At 58.8% G+C, this 16,196-nt stretch overlaps 1 protein-coding gene across 1 annotated transcript in view; it reads right to left on the bottom strand.

Moving 5' to 3' along the window:
• ftsj3 (FtsJ RNA 2'-O-methyltransferase 3) overlaps positions 1–15,341 on the bottom strand; it is a 28,149-nt gene extending 12,808 nt beyond the window's left edge. Inside the window, exons 1-5 of the mRNA XM_087981589.1 lie at positions 15,186–15,341; positions 11,895–11,989; positions 10,555–10,657; positions 8,876–9,059; positions 7,918–8,012 (exon numbers count right to left, since the gene is read on the bottom strand). Of these exons, the coding sequence (XP_087837715.1) occupies positions 7,918–8,012; positions 8,876–9,059; positions 10,555–10,657; positions 11,895–11,989; positions 15,186–15,292 (584 nt within the window). The 5' untranslated portion in view covers positions 15,293–15,341. The remainder of the gene's footprint in view (positions 1–7,917; positions 8,013–8,875; positions 9,060–10,554; positions 10,658–11,894; positions 11,990–15,185) is intronic.
• Positions 15,342–16,196: the final 855 nt, after the last annotated feature.

The raw sequence follows: 16,196 nt of genomic DNA on the forward strand, positions 1-16,196 counted from the left end.
GGGCTCAGTCACACAGAGACAGGGCCCGCACTGTCCTGGGGTCAGTCACACAAAGACAGGCCCACACTGTCCTGGGGCTCAGTAACACAGAGACAGGCCCACACTGTCCTGGGGCTCAGTCACACAGAGACAGGGCCCGCACTGTCCTGGGGCTCAGTCACACAGAGACAAGGCCCACACTGTCCTGGGGTCAGTTACACAGAGACAGGTCCGCACTGTCCTGGTGTCGGTCAGTTACACAGAGACAAGCCCGCACTGTCCTGGTGTCGGTCAGTTACACAGAGACAAGGCCAACACTGTCCTGGGGTCAGTTACACAGAGACAGGCCCGCACTGTCCTGGGGTCAGTTACACAGAGACAGGCCCGCACTGTCCTGGGGTCAGTCACACAGAGACAGGCCCGCACTGTCCTGGGGCTCAGTCACACAGAGACAGGCCCGCACTGTCCTGGGGCTCAGTCACACAGAGACAAGGCCCACACTGTCCTGGGGGTCTTTCACACAGAGACAATGCCCACACTGTCCTGGGGTCAGTTACACAGAGACAGGCACGCACTGTCCTGGTGTCGGTCAGTTACACAGAGACAAGGCCCGCACTGTCCTGGTGTCGGTCAGTTACACAGAGACAGGTCCGCACTGTCCTGGTGTCGGTCAGTTACACAGAGACAAGGCCCGCACTGTCCTGGTGTCGGTCAGTTACACAGAGACAGGTCCGCACTGTCCTGGTGTCGGTCAGTTACACAGAGACAAGGCCCGCACTGTCCTGGGATCGGTCACACAGAGACAGGCCCGCACTGTCCTGGGGCTCAGTCACACAGAGACAAGGCCCACACTGTCCTGGGATCGGTCACACAGAGACAGGCCCACACTGTCCTGGGGCTCAGTCACACAGAGACAGGCCCGCACTGTCCTGGGGTAGGTCACACAGAGACAGGCCCGCACTGTCCTGGTGTCGGTCAGTTACACAGAGACAAGGCCCGCACTGTCCTGGGATCGGTCACACAGAGACAGGCTCACACTGTCCTGGGGCTCAGTGACACAGAGACAGGCCCACACTGTCCTGGGGCTCAGTCACACAGAGACAAGGCCCACACTGTCCTGGGGTCAGTCACACAGAGACAAGGCCCACACTGTCCTGGGGTCAGTTACACAGAGACAGGCCCACACTGTCCTGGTGTTGGTCAGTTACACAGAGACAAGGCTCGCACTGTCCTGGGATCGGTCACACAGAGACAAGGCCCACACTGTCCTGGGGCTCAGTCACACAGAGACAGGCCGCCCACACTGTCCTGGGGTCAGTCACACAGAGACAGGCCCACACTGTCCTGTGTTCAGTCACACAGAGACAGGTCCGCACTGTCCTGGGGTCAGTTCCAGAGACAGGTCCGCACTGTCCTGGTGTCGGTCAGTTACACAGAGACAGGCCCACACTGTCCTGGTGTCGGTCAGTTACACAGAGACAAGGCCCACACTGTCCTGGTGTCGGTCAGTTACACAGAGACAAGGCCCGCACTGTCCTGGGATCGGTCACACAGAGACAGGCCAACACTGTCCTGGGGTCAGTTACACAGAGACAGGCTCGCACTGTCCTGGGGCTCAGTCACACAGAGACAAGGCCCACACTGTCCTGGGGGTCAATCACACAGAGACAATGCCCACAATGTCCTGGGATCGGTCACACAGAGACAGGCCCGCACTGTCCTGGGGTCAGTCACACAGAGACAGGCCCGCACTGTCCTGGTGTCGGTCAGTTACACAGAGACAAGGCCCGCACTGTCCTGGGATCGGTCACACAGAGACAGGCCCACACTGTCCTGGGGCTCAGTCACACAGAGACAGGCCCGCACTGTCCTGGGGCTCAGTCACACAGAGACAGGCCCGCACTGTCCTGGGGTCAGTTACACAGAGACAGGCCCGCACTGTCCTGGTGTCGGTCAGTTACACAGAGTCAAGGTCCGCACTGTCCTGGGATCGGTCACGCAGAGACAGGCCCGCACTGTCCTGGGGCTCAGTCACACAGAGACAAGGCCCACACTGTCCTGGGATCGGCCACACAGAGACAGGCCCACACTGTCCTGGGGCTCAGTCACACAGAGACAAGGCCCACACTGTCCTGGGGTCAGTCACACAGAGACAAGGCCCACACTGTCCTGGGGTCAGTTACACAGAGACAGGCCCACACTGTCCTGGTGTTGGTCAGTTACACAGAGACAAGGCTCGCACTGTCCTGGGATCGGTCACACAGAGACAAGGCCCACACTGTCCTGGGGCTCAGTCACACAGAGACAGGCCGCCCACACTGTCCTGGGGTCAGTCACACAGAGACAGGCCCACACTGTCCTGTGTTCAGTCACACAGAGACAGGTCCGCACTGTCCTGGGGTCAGTTCCAGAGACAGGTCCGCACTGTCCTGGTGTCGGTCAGTTACACAGAGACAGGCCCACACTGTCCTGGTGTCGGTCAGTTACACAGAGACAAGGCCCACACTGTCCTGGTGTCGGTCAGTTACACAGAGACAAGGCCCGCACTGTCCTGGGATCGGTCACACAGAGACAGGCCAACACTGTCCTGGGGTCAGTTACACAGAGACAGGCTCGCACTGTCCTGGGGCTCAGTCACACAGAGACAAGGCCCACACTGTCCTGGGGGTCAATCACACAGAGACAATGCCCACAATGTCCTGGGATCGGTCACACAGAGACAGGCCCGCACTGTCCTGGGGTCAGTCACACAGAGACAGGCCCGCACTGTCCTGGTGTCGGTCAGTTACACAGAGACAAGGCCCGCACTGTCCTGGGATCGGTCACACAGAGACAGGCCCACACTGTCCTGGGGCTCAGTCACACAGAGACAGGCCCGCACTGTCCTGGGGCTCAGTCACACAGAGACAGGCCCGCACTGTCCTGGGGTCAGTTACACAGAGACAGGCCCGCACTGTCCTGGTGTCGGTCAGTTACACAGAGTCAAGGTCCGCACTGTCCTGGGATCGGTCACGCAGAGACAGGCCCGCACTGTCCTGGGGCTCAGTCACACAGAGACAAGGCCCACACTGTCCTGGGATCGGCCACACAGAGACAGGCCCACACTGTCCTGGGGCTCAGTCACACAGAGACAGGCCCGCACTGTCCTGGTGCTCAGTCACACAGAGACAGGTCCGCACTGTCCTGGTGTCGGTCAGTTACACAGAGACAGGTCCGCACTGTCCTGGTGTCGGTCAGTTACACAGAGACAGGTCCGCACTGTCCTGGTGTCGGTCAGTTACACAGAGACAAGGCCCGCACTGTCCTGGGAACGGTCACACAGAGACAGGCCCACACTGTCCTGGGGCTCAGTCACACAGAGACAGGCCTACACTGTCCTGGGGTCAGTTACACAGAGACAGGCCCGCACTGTCCTGGTGTCGGTCAGTTACACAGAGACAAGGCCCGCACTGTCCTGGGATCGGTCACACAGAGACAGGCCCACACTGTCCTGGGGCTCAGTCACACAGAGACAGGCCCACACTGTCCTTTGGCTCAGTCACACAGAGACAGGTCCGCACTGTCCTGGTGTCGGTCAGTTACACAGAGACAGGTCCGCACTGTCCTGGTGTCGGTCAGTTACACAGAGACAAGGCCCGCACTGTCCTGGGATCGGTCACACAGAGACAGGCCCACACTGTCCTGGGGTCAGTCACACAGAGACAGGCCCACACTGTCCTGGGGCTCAGTCACACAGAGACAGGCCCACACTGTCCTGGGGCGCAGTCACACAGAGACAGGCCCGCACTGTCCTGGTGTCGCTCAGTTACACAGAGACAAGGCCCGCACTGTCCTGGGATCGGTCACACAGAGACAGGCCCGCACTGTCCTGGGGCTCAGTCACACAGAGACAAGACCCACACTGTCCTGGTATCGGTCACACAGAGACAGGCCCACACTGTCCTGGGGCTCAGTCACACAGAGACAGGCCCGCACTGTCCTGGTGTCGGTCAGTCACACAGAGACAAGGCCCGCACTGTCCTGGGATCGGTCACACAGAGACAGGCCCACACTGTCCTGGGGCGCAGTCACACAGAGACAGGCCCACACTGTCCTGGGGCTCAGTCACACAGAGACAGGCCCGCACTGTCCTGGGGCTCAGTCACACAGAGACAGGGCCCGCACTGTCCTGGGGTCAGTCACACAAAGACAGGCCCACACTGACCTGGGGCTCAGTAACACAGAGACAGGCCCACACTGTCCTGGGGCTCAGTCACACAGAGACAGGGCCCGCACTGTCCTGGGGCTCAGTCACACAGAGACAAGGCCCACACTGTCCTGGGGTCAGTTACACAGAGACAGGTCCGCACTGTCCTGGTGTCAGTCAGTTACACAGAGACAAGCCCGCACTGTCCTGGTGTCGGTCAGTTACACAGAGACAAGGCCAACACTGTCCTGGGGTCAGTTACACAGAGACAGGCCCGCACTGTCCTGGGGTCAGTTACACAGAGACAGGCCCGCACTGTCCTGGGGTCAGTCACACAGAGACAGGCCCGCACTGTCCTGGGGCTCAGTCACACAGAGACAGGCCCGCACTGTCCTGGGGCTCAGTCACACAGAGACAAGGCCCACACTGTCCTGGGGGTCTTTCACACAGAGACAATGCCCACACTGTCCTGGGGTCAGTCACACAGAGACAGGCCCGCACTGTCCTGGTGTCGGTCAGTTACACAGAGACAAGGCCCGCACTGTCCTGGTGTCGGTCAGTTACACAGAGACAGGTCCGCACTGTCCTGGTGTCGGTCAGTTACACAGAGACAAGGCCCGCACTGTCCTGGTGTCGGTCAGTTACACAGAGACAGGTCCGCACTGTCCTGGTGTCGGTCAGTTACACAGAGACAAGGCCCGCACTGTCCTGGGATCGGTCACACAGAGACAGGCCCGCACTGTCCTGGGGCTCAGTCACACAGAGACAAGGCCCACACTGTCCTGGGATCGGTCACACAGAGACAGGCCCACACTGTCCTGGGGCTCAGTCACACAGAGACAGGCCCGCACTGTCCTGGGGTAGGTCACACAGAGACAGGCCCACACTGTCCTGGGGCTCAGTCACACAGAGACAGGTCCGCACTGTCCTGGTGTCGGTCAGTTACACAGAGACAGGTCCGCACTGTCCTGGTGTCGGTCAGTTACACAGAGACAAGGCCCGCACTGTCCTGGGATCGGTCACACAGAGACAGGCCCACACTGTCCTGGGGTCAGTCACACAGAGACAGGCCCACACTGTCCTGGGGCTCAGTCAGAGACAGGGCCCGCACTGTCCTGGGGCTCAGTCACACAGAGACAGGGCCCGCACTGTCCTGGGGCTCAGTCACACAGAGACAAGGCCCACACTGTCCTGGGGTCAGTTACACAGAGACAGGTCCGCACTGTCCTGGTGTCGGTCAGTTACACAGAGACAAGCCCGCACTGTCCTGGTGTCGGTCAGTTACACAGAGACAAGGCCCACACTGTCCTGGGGTCAGTTGCACAGAGACAAGGCCCACACTGTCCTGGGGTCAGTTACACAGAGACAGGCCCGCACTGTCCTGGTGTCGGTCAGTTACACAGAGACAGGTCCGCACTGTCCTGGTGTCGCTCAGTTACACAGAGACAAGGCCCGCACTGTCCTGGGATCGGTCACACAGAGACAGGCCCACACTGTCCTGGGGTCAGTCACACAGAGACAGGCCCACACTGTCCTGGGGCTCAGTCAGAGACAGGGCCCGCACTGTCCTGGGGCTCAGTCACACAGAGACAGGGCCCGCACTGTCCTGGGGTCAGTCACACAGAGACAGGCCCACACTGTCCTGGGGCTCAGTAACACAGAGACAGGCCCACACTGTCCTGGGGCTCAGTCACACAGAGACAGGGCCCGCACTGTCCTGGGGCTCAGTCACACAGAGACAAGGCCTACACTGTCCTGGGGTCAGTTACACAGAGACAGGTCCGCACTGTCCTGGTGTCGGTCAGTTACACAGAGACAGGCCCACACTGTCCTGGTGTTGGTCAGTTACACAGAGACAAGGCTCGCACTGTCCTGGGATCGGTCACACAGAGACAAGGCCCACACTGTCCTGGGGTCAGTCACACAGAGAGAGGCCCGCACTGTCCTGGGGTCAGTCACACAGAGACAGGCCCAAACTGTCCTGGGGGTCAGTCACACAGAGACAGGCCCACACTGTCCTGGGGCTCAGTCACACAGAGACAGGCCCGCACTGTCCTGGGGTCAGTCACACAGAGACAGGCCCACACTGTCCTGGGGGTCAATCACACAGAGACAGGCCCACACTGTCCTGGGGCTCAGTCACACAGAGACAGGCCCGCACTGTCCTGGGGTCAGTCACACAGAGACAGGCCTGCACTGTCCTGGGGGTCCGTCACACAGAGACAGGCCCACACTGTCCTGGTGTCGGTCAGTCACACAGAGACAAGGCCCACACTGTCCTGGGGGTCAGTCACACAGAGACAGGCCCACACTGTCCTGGTGGTCAGTCACACAGAGACAGGGCCGCACTGTCCTGGAGTCAGTCACACAGAGACAGGCCCACACTGTCCTGGGGTCAGTCACACAGAGACAAGCCCGCACTGTCCTGGGGTCAGTCACACAGAGACAGGCCCGCACTGTCCTGGGGCTCAGTCACACAGAGACAGGGCCGCACTGTCCTGGAGTCAGTCACACAGAGACAGGCCCACACTGTCCTGGGGTCAGTCACACAGAGACAAGCCCGCACTGTCCTGGGGTCAGTCACACAGAGACAGGCCCGCACTGTCCTGGGGCTCAGTCACACAGAGACAGGCTCGCACTGTCCTGGGGTCAGTCACACAGAGACAGGCCCGCACTGTCCTGGGGGGTCAGTCACACAGAGACAGGCCTGCACTGTCCTGGGGTCAGTCACACAGAGACAAGGCCCGCACTGTCCTGGGGTCAGTCACACAGAGACAGGCCCGCACTGTCCTGGGGTCAGTCACACAGAGACAAGGCCCACACTGTCCTGGGGTCAGTTACACAGAGACAGGCCCACACTGTCCTGGTGTTGGTCAGTTACACAGAGACAAGGCTCGCACTGTCCTGGGATTGGTCACACAGAGACAAGGCCCACACTGTCCTGGGGTCAGTCACACAGAGACAGGCCGCACACACTGTCCTGGGGTCAGTCACACAGAGACAGGCCCACACTGTCCTGGGGCTCAGTCACACAGAGACAGGCCCGCACTGTCCTGGGGTCAGTCACACAGAGACAGGCCCGCACTGTCCTGGGGTCAGTCACACAGAGACAGGCCCGCACTGTCCTGGGGTCAGTCACACAGAGACAGGCCCACACTGTCCTGGGGGTCAGTCACACAGAGACAGGCCCACACTGTCCTGGGGCTCAGTCACACAGAGACAGGCCCGCACTGTCCTGGGGTCAGTCACACAGAGACAGGCCTGCACTGTCCTGGGGCTCAGTCACACAGAGACAGGGCCGCACTGTCCTGGAGTCAGTCACACAGAGACAGGCCCACACTGTCCTGGGGTCAGTCACACAGAGACAAGCCCGCACTGTCCTGGGGTCAGTCACACAGAGACAGGCCCACACTGTCCAGGGGTCAGTCACACAGAGACAGGCCCACACTGTCCTGGGGTCAGTCACACAGAGACAAGGCCCACACTGTCCTGGGGTCAGTTACACAGAGACAAGGCTCGCACTGTTCTGGGATCGGTCACACAGAGACAAGGCCCACACTGTCCTGGGGTCAGTCACACAGAGACAGGCCCACACTGTCCTGGGGCTCAGTCACACAGAGACAAGGCCCGCACTGTCCTGGGGCTCAGTCACACAGAGACAGGCCCGCACTGTCCTGGGGCTCAGTCACACAGAGACAAGCCCGCACTGTCCTGGTGTCGGTCAGCCGCACCGTCGCTGTCTGCCAGTTTACCTCCTCATCTGAGCCATCTTCTCCCGCTCGGAGATATCGACGGTGTTAACCACAGCCTCTGCTTTCTTTTTCGCCTGTTCCAGCTTCTTCAGTTGCTGTGGGGGAGCAGAGATTCCTGGTTAACCGTGCCATGTGCTCCCCTGGCAGGGGGTGGTAGAGAGTCAGCCCCCCCCCCCCCCCCCCCCCCACCCTCACAGGCGTACATACCACCCACCGCCCTGCCCTTCAGCCCTCAACCTGCGACTCGACCCGGTTGCTAAGTCAACAACCGCAGGACGAGAGAAAGCTCACTCAAAACATCCACAAGGACGGTTCGAGTTCCACATGGAAACTGGTCCTCCAACGTGCCACTCTGGAGAAATGATCACTCCAGAGGGCACAACACACTACCCAGCAATCCCCAACCCACCCCAGGCACAGGGATCAGTCAGCAAATCGAAGCCAGAGAGCAACTCAAAATGAACTGATTCGCTGGGACAGGCAACGTGGTTGAAGAAGTGGGAAATCCTCTTGGTGTCATGCAGACCCTTCGGCCCGACCCGTCCATGCCGACCCAGAAATCCCAACCCAATCTAGTCCCACCTGCCAGCACCCGGCCCATATCCCTCCAAACCCTTCCTATCCATATCCCCATCCAAATGCCTCTTAAATGTTGTAATTGTACCAGCCTCCACCACTTCCTCCGGAAATAGCCAGGAGGTGTGGTGGTTTGGTGGGTGGGGACCATGGGTATGCGGGAAAACTGAGAGAATATAATTATTTATGCTGAGGGGAACACAGAAGTAGGGAGGACATGTTCCAGTCCAAACCGGGCCCTTATCAGACGGTATCTGGGAGGCTGCACACAGCGTTGTGTACAGAACGGCCTTACGGACGTTACTCGATTGCACGGCAGGGAGGACGGGCTGAACGGCCCGCCCCAGATTGGTTGACTCAGGGCTCCTGATCCCCCGCTTACCATGCGTTTCTTGCGAGCTTTGGCCTCGGCGATCTTCTTGATGGGCCGGGCGTTAATATCCTTCCAGCGCTGGCGGAACTCAGCGACCATGGCGGGGTCAAAGGGCAGGGGCCGCCGCCTGAACTTATGCTCGTTATCGACGAACCAATCCGGGAGCTCATCAGGCACCTCGTCGAAGGCGTACCTGAGGCAGTGACGGCAGGACAGGGGTCAGCGGAGAAACGGGACAGTGCGGCCCTCCCGCAGCACTGACCCTCCGACGGTGCGACCCTCCCTCAGCATGACCCTCCGACGGTGCGGCCCTCCCTCAGCACTGACCCTCCGACGGTGCGGCCCTCCCCCAGCACTGACCCTCCGACGGTGCGGCCCTCCCCCAGCACTGACCCTCCGACGGTGCGGCCCTCCCCCAGCACTGACCCTCCGACAGTGCGGCCCTCCCCCAGCACTGACCCTCCGACAGTGCGGCCCTCCCCCAGCACTGACCCTCCGACAGTGCGGCCCTCCCTCAGTACTGACCCTCCGACAGTGCGGCCCTCCCTCAGCACTGACCCTCCGACAGTGCGGCCCTCCCTCAGCACTGACCCTCCGACAGTGCGGCCCTCCCTCAGCACTGACCCTCCGACAGTGCGGCCCTCCCTCAGCACTGACCCTCCGACAGTGCGGCCCTCCCACAGCACTGACCCTCCGACAGTGCGGCCCTCCCTCAGCACTGACCCTCCGACAGTGCGGCCCTCCCACAGCACTGACCCTCCGACAGTGCGGCCCTCCCACAGCACTGACCCTCCGACAGTGCGGCCCTCCCACAGCACTGACCCTCCGACAGTGCGGGCCTCCCACAGCACTGACCCTCCGACAGTGCGGCGCTCCCCCAGCACTGACCCTCCGACAGTGCGGCCCTCCCACAGCACTGACCCTCCGACAGTGCGGCCCTCCCTCAGCACTGACCCTCCGACAGTGCGGCCCTCCCTCAGCACTGACCCTCCGACAGTGCAGCCCTCCCTCAGCACTGACCCTCCGACAGTGCGGCCCTCCCTCAGCACTGACCCGCCGACAGTGCGGCCCTCCCTCAGCACTGACCCGCCGACAGTGCGGCCCTCCCTCAGCACTGACCCGCCGACAGTGCGGTCCCTCCCTCAGCACTGACCCTCTGGTGGTGTAGAGGCTGGAGGGGGTTACAGAGATGGGGTGGTGTAGAGGCTGGAGGGGGTTACAGAGATGGGGAGAGGGAGCAGGGGCTGGAGGGGGTTACAGAGATAGGGAGGGCGTGTGGGGGCTGGAGGGGGTTACAGAGATAGGGAGGGGGTGTAGGGAACGACAGAGATAGGGAGGGGGTGTCGGGGATGGAGGGGGTGACAGAGATAGATAGGGGGTGTAGGGGCTGGAGGGGGTTACAGAGATATGGAGGGGGTGTAGGGGATGGAGGGGGTGACAGAGATAGGGGGGGGTGTAGGGGATGGAGGGGGTTACAGAGATAGGGAGGGTGTGTAGGGACTGGAGGGGGTTACTGAGATAGGGAGGGTGTGTAGGGGCTGGAGGGGGTTACAGAGATAGGGAGGGGGTGTAGGGGCTGGAGGGGGGTTACAGAGATGGGGAGGAGGTGTAGTGGCTGGAGGGGGTTACAGAGATAGGGAGGGGGTCTAGGGGCTGGAGGGGGTTACAGAGATGGGGGCGGTTCTTACCTATTAAAGGAATTGTTGATGAAATCACGGGTTCGCTTTTTTGAGGTGGCGATAATGGCTCCCAGTGCCAGGCCTTCAGCATCCAGTACCTGAGCCTTCTTTACTGGGCGGGAGAGATACCGAGATCATCACATCACAACAGACAGGTTCACCAACAGGGCTTCACCAGGACACAGATACAGCCTGGCAACTGATCCAGGGGCTCAGGGTGGGTTTTTTACAGAATAACAGATACCCCGGGAGGGAGTTACAGACTGGAATCTGATCGAGGGGCTCAGGGTGGGTTATTTACAGAATAACAGATACCCCGGGAGGTAGTTACAGAGTGGAATCTAATCGAGGGGTTCAGGGTGGGTTATATACAGAATAACAGATACCCCGGGAGTGAGTTACAGACTGGAATCTAATCGAGGGGCTCAGGGTGGGTTATTTACAGAATAACAGATACCCCGGGAGGTAGTTACAGAGTGGAATCTAATCGAGGGGTTCAGGGTGGGTTATATACAGAATAACAGATACCCCGGGAGTGAGTTACAGACTGGAATCTAATTGAGGGGCTCAGGGTGGGTTATATACAGACTAACAGATACCCGGGAGTGAGTTACAGACTGGAATCTAATCGAGGGGTTCAGGGTGGGTTTTATACAGAATAACAGATACCCCGGGAGTGAGTTACCGCCTGGAATCTGATCGAGGGGTTCAGGGTGGGTTATATACAGAATAACAGATACCCGGGAGTGAGTTACAGACTGGAATCTAATCGAGGGGCCAGGGTGGGTTATGTACAGAATAACAGATACCCCGGGAGTGAGTTACAGCCTGGAATCTGATCGAGGGGTTCAGGGTGGGTTATATACAGAATAACAGATACCCCGGGAGTGAGATACAGACTGGAATCTGATCGAGGGGTTCAGGGTGGGTTATATACAGAATAACAGATACCCCGGGAGTGAGTTACAGACTGGAATCTGATCGAGGGGTTCAGGGTGGGTTATATACAGAATAACCGAGAGCCCGGGAGTGAGTTACAGCCTGGAATCTGATCGAGGGGTTCAGGGTGGGTTTTCTACAGAATAACAGATACCCCTGGAGTGAGTTACAGCCTGGAATCTGATCGAGGGGTTCAGGGTGGGTAAAATACAGAATAACAGATACCCCTGGAGTGAGTTACAGACTGGAATCTAGTCGAGGGGTTCAGGGTGAGTTATATACAGAATAACCGAGAGCCCGGGAGTGAGTTACAGACTGGAATCTGATCAGGTTGATGATGTGAGAGAGAGGCTGGCACGTGTATCCCCAGCCAACAGTGGTCCGTGCCCTCCTCTCCCTGTCTCACTTACTTGACTTCTCCACCGGCACCACTTCGAACGTGTCAGTCTCATCCAGAGCCCGTTTCTTTCCTTGACCTTCCCTCTGTCTCATGGCCTGGATATCACTGCGTGGAGAACGGTATATAACGTCTTAGTGTCGAGCTCCGCAATCACTCGTGGGTAGCAGGCGCTGGGAACACTGTTCCCGAAGGGAGCACAATAGGGTAACAACTTTCAAACATCCTCAACTGACCAGCCCTTTTAAACTCCGGTCAACACAGACCAGGTTTAACGAGAATTAAATTCCTGTTTGCAACAAAGGTGACCGCAGGATAACGTGGGGAAATGGGAAGTTGGTAACTTAACACAGGAAAGTCAGGTTAGGCCCCGGACGGGGGGGGGGGGGGGGGGGACAGATCGGGGCAAGGGGGAGGCGCGATGAGACTGGGCTGCCCTTGTACATCAGCCGCTGAGGGGCAGTGAGTGGGTACAGCAGGCGGGGAGGAGCGGAAATGGTACGTTGGGTCTTCAGACCGAGAGGATTGGGGTCCGGAGCAGGGGCCTGGGGGGAGACCACCCCTGGAGTAACTGTGCGCAGTTAGGGGGGGGGGTCTCCGTATCTGAGGAAGGATGGTCTGGGAATGGAGAGAGAGCAGCGACAGTTTCCCAGCTGGACTCCCGGGAGGGCAGGACTGACGTAGGTCGAGAGACCGGATCAGTTAGGATTATATTCCCTGGGGTTTAGGAGGATGGGGAGGGGGGGGGGAATCTCAGAGAAGCCTATAAAATTCCCACAGGACTAGACAGGGGAAACACAGGAAGGAATCTCATAGAAACCTAGAAAATTCCCACAGGACTAGACAGGGGAAACACAGGAAGGAATCTCATAGAAACCTATAAAATTCCCACGGGACTAGACAGGGGATACACGGGAAGGAATCACATAGAAACCTATAAAATTCCCACAGGACTAGACAGGGGATACACGGGAAGGAATCACATAGAAACCTATAAAATTCCCACAGGACTAGACAGGGGAAATGCGGGAAGGAATCACATAGAAACCTATAAAATTCCCACAGGACTAGACAGGGGAAACACGTGAAGGAATCGCATAGAAACCTATAAAATTCCCACAGGACTAGACAGGGGAAATGCGGGAAGGAATCACATAGAAACCTATAAAATTCACACAGGACTAGACAGGGGAAACACGGGAAGGAATCTCATAGAAACCTATAAAATTCCCACAGGACTAGACAGGGGAAACGCGGGAAGGAATCTCATAGAAACCTATAAAATTCCGACAGGACTAGACAGGGGAAATGCGGGAAGGAATCTCATAGACACCTATAAAATTCCCACAGGACTAGACAGGGGAAACACGGGAAGGAATCACATAGAAACCTATAAAATTCCCACAGGACTAGACAGGGGAAACACGGGAAGGAATCTCATAGACACCTATAAAATTCCCACAGGACTAGACAGGGGAAACGCGGGAAGGAATCTCATGAAAACCTATAAAATTCCAACAGAACTAGACAGGGGAAACACGGGAAGGAATCTCATAGAAACCTATAAAATTCCAACAGGACTAGACAAGGGAAACACGCGAAGGAATGTCATAGAAGCCTATAAAATTCCGACAGGGTGTGTGAGGGAGAAAGTGGGATTGGCTGAATCAGATCATCAGGCGAGTAGCTCGTCCTGATGATTGGTATTGGTTACAAATGATCAACGCTATCGAACAACAATTATACAATCGGAGAGACCCTAATAAAAACATCAGTGTTACGGGTGGAGGGAAAGACTGGGATGAGGGTTCGAACTGTCCCAGGCTCTGAGGAGGTGGATCTGTTGACCTGACAGCATAATGCTCTTCCTTTGAACTGCCGGAAAATCTCAGCAGCGCCCGCAGAAAGAAAGCAGAGGTCACATTTCAGATCCAGTCACCCTTCTCCGAATCCTTCCACTTGCTTGCAGAAGGCACAGGGTGGCTGGTGTACAAAGTCTCTGGCTCAGTGGTTCACAGCAACAGCTTAGAGCAACTGCCCGGGAAAGAACAGGCAGGCTTTTTGCAGGGAACCGAGGCAAGCCCTGAATTTGTAGAAGGCGAATGGCTTCTCCAGAATATTCACAAGCGCTTCAGTGACCGGGAGCCAATCTCTTAGCTGTTGGCAACTCCTCAGATGTCAAAATGCTCTGAGGTCTCTGCAATATCCAGATTAGGGCTAACAAGTGACATTTGTACCACACAGATGCCAGGCAATGACCATCACCAATAAGAGACAATCTAACCACCGCCCCTCGATGTTCAATGGTGTTACCATCACTGGATCCCCCCCCCCCACACTCTCCACGTCCTGGGGGTTACCATTAACCTGAAACTCAGTTGGCCTCTCCACATAAACCCAGCGGCTACAAGAGCAGGTCAGAGGCTGGGAATCCTGCAGCGAGTAACTCCCCTCCTGACTCCCCCCACCCCCCGAAGCCTGTCCCACCATCTACAAGGCACGGGTCAGGAGGGTGAGGGAATACTCCCCCCCCTTGCCCCTGGATGGGGGCAGCTCCAACCACACTCGAGAAGCTCGACCCCATCCAGGGACAAAGCAGCCCCCCCCTCCCCCCCCCCCCCCCCCGCCCCGTGCTGGATTGGCCCCACGCCCACAAACACCCCCTCCCCCACCCCCCACCGACGCTCAGTAGCAGCAGGATGGGCCATCTACAAGGGGCCCTGCAGAAACTCACCAAAGACCCTCAGGCAGCACCTTCCCCAAACCCACGGCCCCCACTCCCATCCAGAAGGACAAGGGGGGGGCAGCAGGTACATGGGAACACCACACCCCCCTCCCTGCAAGTTCCCCTCTGAGACACCCCCCATCCCGACTCGGAAATATATCGCCGTTCCCTTCGGGGTCAGAATCCTGGAATTCCCTCCCTCAGGGGCATTGTGGGTCTACCCACAGCACATGGACAGCAGTGGGTCAAGATGGCCGCTCACCCCCCCACCACCTTCTCGGGGGGCGCGACTAGGGACGGGGCGATAAGTACTGGGGCCCAGACAGTGACACTGATGTCTCATGAACAAAGCTTTGAATCCCAAAATTTCCTCCTTCAGGGCACAGCCCCTGCCACTCCACCCGACACAGGTCACCACCACCTACTCGAGGGGTAATTAGGGATGGGGCAATAAACCGCAGACCCGCGAACAAATAACAACAGGACGTGTCAATGGGAGTGAGGGGAGGAGGGGCTGGAGCAGACACCGGGCAGATGGGCTGAAGGGGCTCGTTTCTGTGCGATCATGGCGAGACGTACCTCTCATCACTGGAGCTCTCCTCCTCGGATTCCTCCTGTCCGTCAGCCGGGGTATCCTGGGCCAGAGGCTGCTGTTCGCCCTCCACCCAGGCTGAGCGGGGTTCCATCTGTTGGCCATCCTCATTCCCCACCTCATCTACAGGGCAGAAGGCAGACAGCAGAGTGAGCAAACCCCTCCACAGCACAATCCAGAGGCCGCAGCGTTAGGACCAGGTTGGAGGGGGGGGGCAGTGTGGGTGTGTAGGGGGGTGTAGGGGTGCGTGCGCGTAGGGGCGTGCGCGGGTGTAGATGTGTGTGTAGGTTTGGTGTGTAAGTGCGCGCGCGCGGATGTAGGTGTGCTCATAAGTGTAGGTGTGTGTGTAGTTGTAGATGCGCACACAGGTTTAGGTGTGTATAGGTGTTGGTGTGTGTGTAAGCAAGTGCAGGTGCGCACGTGAGTGTCGGTGTTGATGTGTGTGTGTAGGTGTAAGTCCGCGGGCAGGTATGTAGGTGTTGGTGTGTGTATGTAAGTGTACGCGTGTGTATGTAATGTAGGTGTGTGTATAGATGCATGCGCGGGTGTAGGTGGTGAGAGTGTATGCAAGTGTAGGGGTGCGCGCGCAGGTGTAAGTGTGTAGGTGTTGGTGTGCATGTAAGTGTAGGGGTGCGCGGGTGTAGGCGTGCTCGCGCGTGCAGGTGGGCGGGCGAGCAGGTAGGTGGGCGTGCATGCGGGTGTACGTGCGTGTGTAAGTGGGGGCGCGCGTCGGTGTTGGGGCGCGGGTCGGTGAAGGGGCGCGGGTCGGTGTAGGGGCGCGGGTCGGTGTAGGGGCGCGGGTCGGTGTAGGGGCGCGGGTCGGTGTAGGGGCGCGGGTCGGTGTAGGGGCGCGGGTCGGTGTAGGGGCGCGGGTCGGTGTAGGGGCGCGGGTCGGTGTAGGGGCGCGGGTCGGTGTAGGGGCGCGGGTCGGTGTAGGGGCGCGGGTCGGTGTAGGGGCGCGGGTCGGTGTAGGGGCGCGGGTCGGTGAAGGGGCGCGG

The sequence above is a fragment of the Chiloscyllium plagiosum genome, unplaced genomic scaffold, assembly GCF_037043375.1.
Source record: "Chiloscyllium plagiosum isolate Xiang-an unplaced genomic scaffold, Cpla_swu_hap1 HiC_scaffold_40, whole genome shotgun sequence".
Lineage (NCBI taxonomy): Eukaryota > Metazoa > Chordata > Chondrichthyes > Orectolobiformes > Hemiscylliidae > Chiloscyllium > Chiloscyllium plagiosum.